Source organism: Zeus faber (genome assembly GCF_960531495.2).
Source record: "Zeus faber genome assembly, chromosome: 17".
Taxonomy (NCBI): Eukaryota; Metazoa; Chordata; class Actinopteri; order Zeiformes; family Zeidae; genus Zeus; species Zeus faber.
In genome coordinates this window covers 6,350,839-6,353,736 of record NC_137204.1, presented here as the reverse complement: position 1 = coordinate 6,353,736, position 2,898 = coordinate 6,350,839, and the positions used below count along the sequence as shown (strand labels likewise).

At 48.7% G+C, this 2,898-nt stretch overlaps 1 protein-coding gene across 1 annotated transcript in view; it reads left to right on the top strand.

Moving 5' to 3' along the window:
• Positions 1-1,907: 1,907 nt before the first annotated feature.
• ttll11 (tubulin tyrosine ligase-like family, member 11) overlaps positions 1,908-2,898 on the top strand; it is a gene marked incomplete at both ends in the record, with an annotated part of 32,945 nt that continues 31,954 nt past the window's right edge. The window contains 2 exons of the mRNA XM_080018332.1: positions 1,908-1,989; positions 2,346-2,898. The exon at positions 2,346-2,898 is cut by the window's right edge and continues 376 nt beyond it. Coding sequence (XP_079874458.1) covers positions 1,908-1,989; positions 2,346-2,898 — 635 coding nt within the window. The remainder of the gene's footprint in view (positions 1,990-2,345) is intronic.

Here is a 2,898-nt window from a genome sequence, read left to right as displayed (position 1 = left end):
CACTTCAAAATAAAACAGCGGCCCCTCGATCTCTTTTTCCAGATCTACAACCATCAATAAAGAAAAAAATAGGAGGAGCTGTCTCAATCAGAAAGGTTGCATGGTTACTTTGTTCTAACCATGTTTCAGTTAAAAACATAAAATCAAGTTTAGAAGTAGTAATAAGATCATTAACTAAAAATGATTTGTTTGCCAGAGATCTAACATTAAGAAGACCCATCTTGATGGTGTTATTAACAATGATAGGCTCCAAGGTTGATTTTGTTAGACAGGGGATAAATTCTGCAGGTTAGCGGTGTAATAAGATTTCCCTTTGCTGACTCTTTTACTAGTCACAACAGTAATGGAGACGGTGCCAGGAACGTAGGCAACCTTGGGTCTAGCTGATTATGCAAAACTTTGTGTTGTTGTCTCTCTCCAAGGGCTATGGTCCGACCTGTGAGGATTTGGCCTGCTGTGTGTTAGACTGGCGTGGGTAGATAGGTAATGAAGTGCAGAAAATAGAAAGTAGTCCCTTAACAGTTCCATGCCACACCTGTTTGGGTGTAGGCCATCTGCTTTGAAAATATATTTGCGCCCCCAAGATAAATTAACAAAATTAGGAAGAAGGTGGTCTGGTCTGATGAATCATGTTTTCTTCTACATCATGTGGATAGCAGGATGCATGTGCAGCAGGATTATACACCCTGCCATACTGCAAAAAAATGTTCAGGAATGGTTTAGGAAACATGACAAAGAGTTCAAGGTGTTGACTTGGCCTCCAAATTTCCCAGATCTCAATCCGACCAAGCATCTGTGGGATGTGCTGGAACAACAAGTCCGATCCATTGGGGCCCCACTTTGCAACTTACAGGACTTGAAGGATCTGCTGCTAACGTCTTGGTGCCAGATACATTTACATTTACATTTACATTTACATTTAGTCATTTAGCAGACGCTTTTATACAAAGTGACTTACAAGGGAGAATAACATTCAAGCTACATTGCGACATAGATTAGTGTAACAACAACATTCGTGTAACAATAAATACTGCAAGGTGGTGCTAAGTAATTGTAGGTTAGGACAGGAGGTACTCACTGAAGAGCTGGGTCTTCAAGTGCTTCTTAAAGACAGAGAGGGAGGTCCCCGCTCTGGTCGTTTTTGGCAGCTCGTTCCACCAACGTGGAACTACAAATGAGAATAGCCTGGATTGCCGTGGCTGTATGGCCGGCGGAGCCAGGCGACGCTCATTTGACGGGCGCAGCATCCGGGGGGCAACATGTGCTCTTACAAGAGCATTTAAGTAGGCGGGAGCATTCCCAGCAATCACTCTGTAGGCCAGCATAAGAGACTTGAACTTGATGCGGGCGGCTACAGGTAACCAGTGGAGCTCGATGAGCAGCGGAGTGACTGGTGCCCTCTTTGGCTGGTTGAACACCAGTCGCGCCGCCGCATTCTGTATCAAGATACCACAGGACACCTTCAGAGGTCTTGTGGAGTCCACGCCTCGACGGGCCAGAGCTGTTTTGGCAGCACAAGGGGGAGCTACACAATATTAGGCGGGTGGTTTTCATGTTGTGGCTGATTGGTGGATACTTATTTAGCTCGTTTTAAGCCATTTTCAAGGCATTCTGGACCTTCAATCAGATGCAGAATTTTTGCACCAGAGTGTCGAAGTGTTTTGCATTCAAGATACACACTACAAGATAATAAAGCCAATTTTGGGCCTGATTACCCCCTTCTGACAATCGTGAACAAGATTTTTTTGATGGTTTAGGGATTATCCTGCCCGATTAGCCTGTGGTGCGAGGTGTGTTCCCCAATGTGCTCGGGTGTGTGTCTTGTGGCACTGAACTCAAGTATCAAACATGTTCAATATTTAGGATCCTATCCTGTAGTTTGGGGGGAACCCCGAGTTTGGCCGAGGATGCATGCTGTGGATTGTCACGTGGAGAAGACTGAGTGCCAACTGAGAGCCAAGCTGACTGAAATGAAGAAGTCATATACATGTACAGTCCATATTCAGGCCGTGTTCATGACTTCATCCACTGTTTTTTCTTTTGGATTTTCTGTAAAATGAATAGTGTTGCTCTGGGATATTAGGACTCTGGTTGTTCCTGAATGGAATCTGTTAGTGTGTGGTGTCCTTTTTGGGCAAACCGTTGGCCTCCAAAATACTCTCACTGTTCAATTGATCGTTATGTGTGGGCTCTCTCACATTTTCTGTTAAGATTTGAAAAATCTTGTCGTTTGGGTTGAAACTTGAAACTCTCCACATAAACGAACGAGTCTTAGTGATCAGTTGTCGTTTGTCGGATTCAGCGTAAAACCTGCTTCAGTAAATGCCCGGGCGCGGGGCTTGCAGATACCGAGTTGCGGACCAAACGAAACGAAGGAACGGCTCCTTATGCCGTAGTGACTCCCGAGTCATGTCAAACACCCGTTCGCTGCGACCGGATCGTCCCGCACGCCTCGCATCGCCAGTCGGTGGCGCCGGCAGCTTCTGCAAACAAGCTGTTAGCGCAGCTAGCGCCGCTCGGAACCGGGCTGCTGTGGGACGGAACAGCTGCAGCCTGGGAGAACCAGCTAGCCGCGGTGGTTCGGCCGGCGATGCCAAGGAGCGAGCTCGGACAGGCGGCGGCCAGCTCCACGCAGGGAGCGCTATGGTTTAGACGAGTAGACCCAGTCGCCCCCCGCTCGCGCTTTGGCGTGCTGGCCGGTGTCGTGGTTCCCGTGCGTGTGTCACAGCTCTGGATAATGACAGATGATCGTGTGGAGGCACAGGTCGGGCTGGAGCGAATGAAGCCGTCCGGGGAACACCCGGGGAAGGGCGGCGACGCGGAGGTCGGGGAGCAGGTCCCGGCGGCAACCCCGCCCGACTCCGTGTCGCCCGTTACCCCCAGCGGCATCTCCACCAC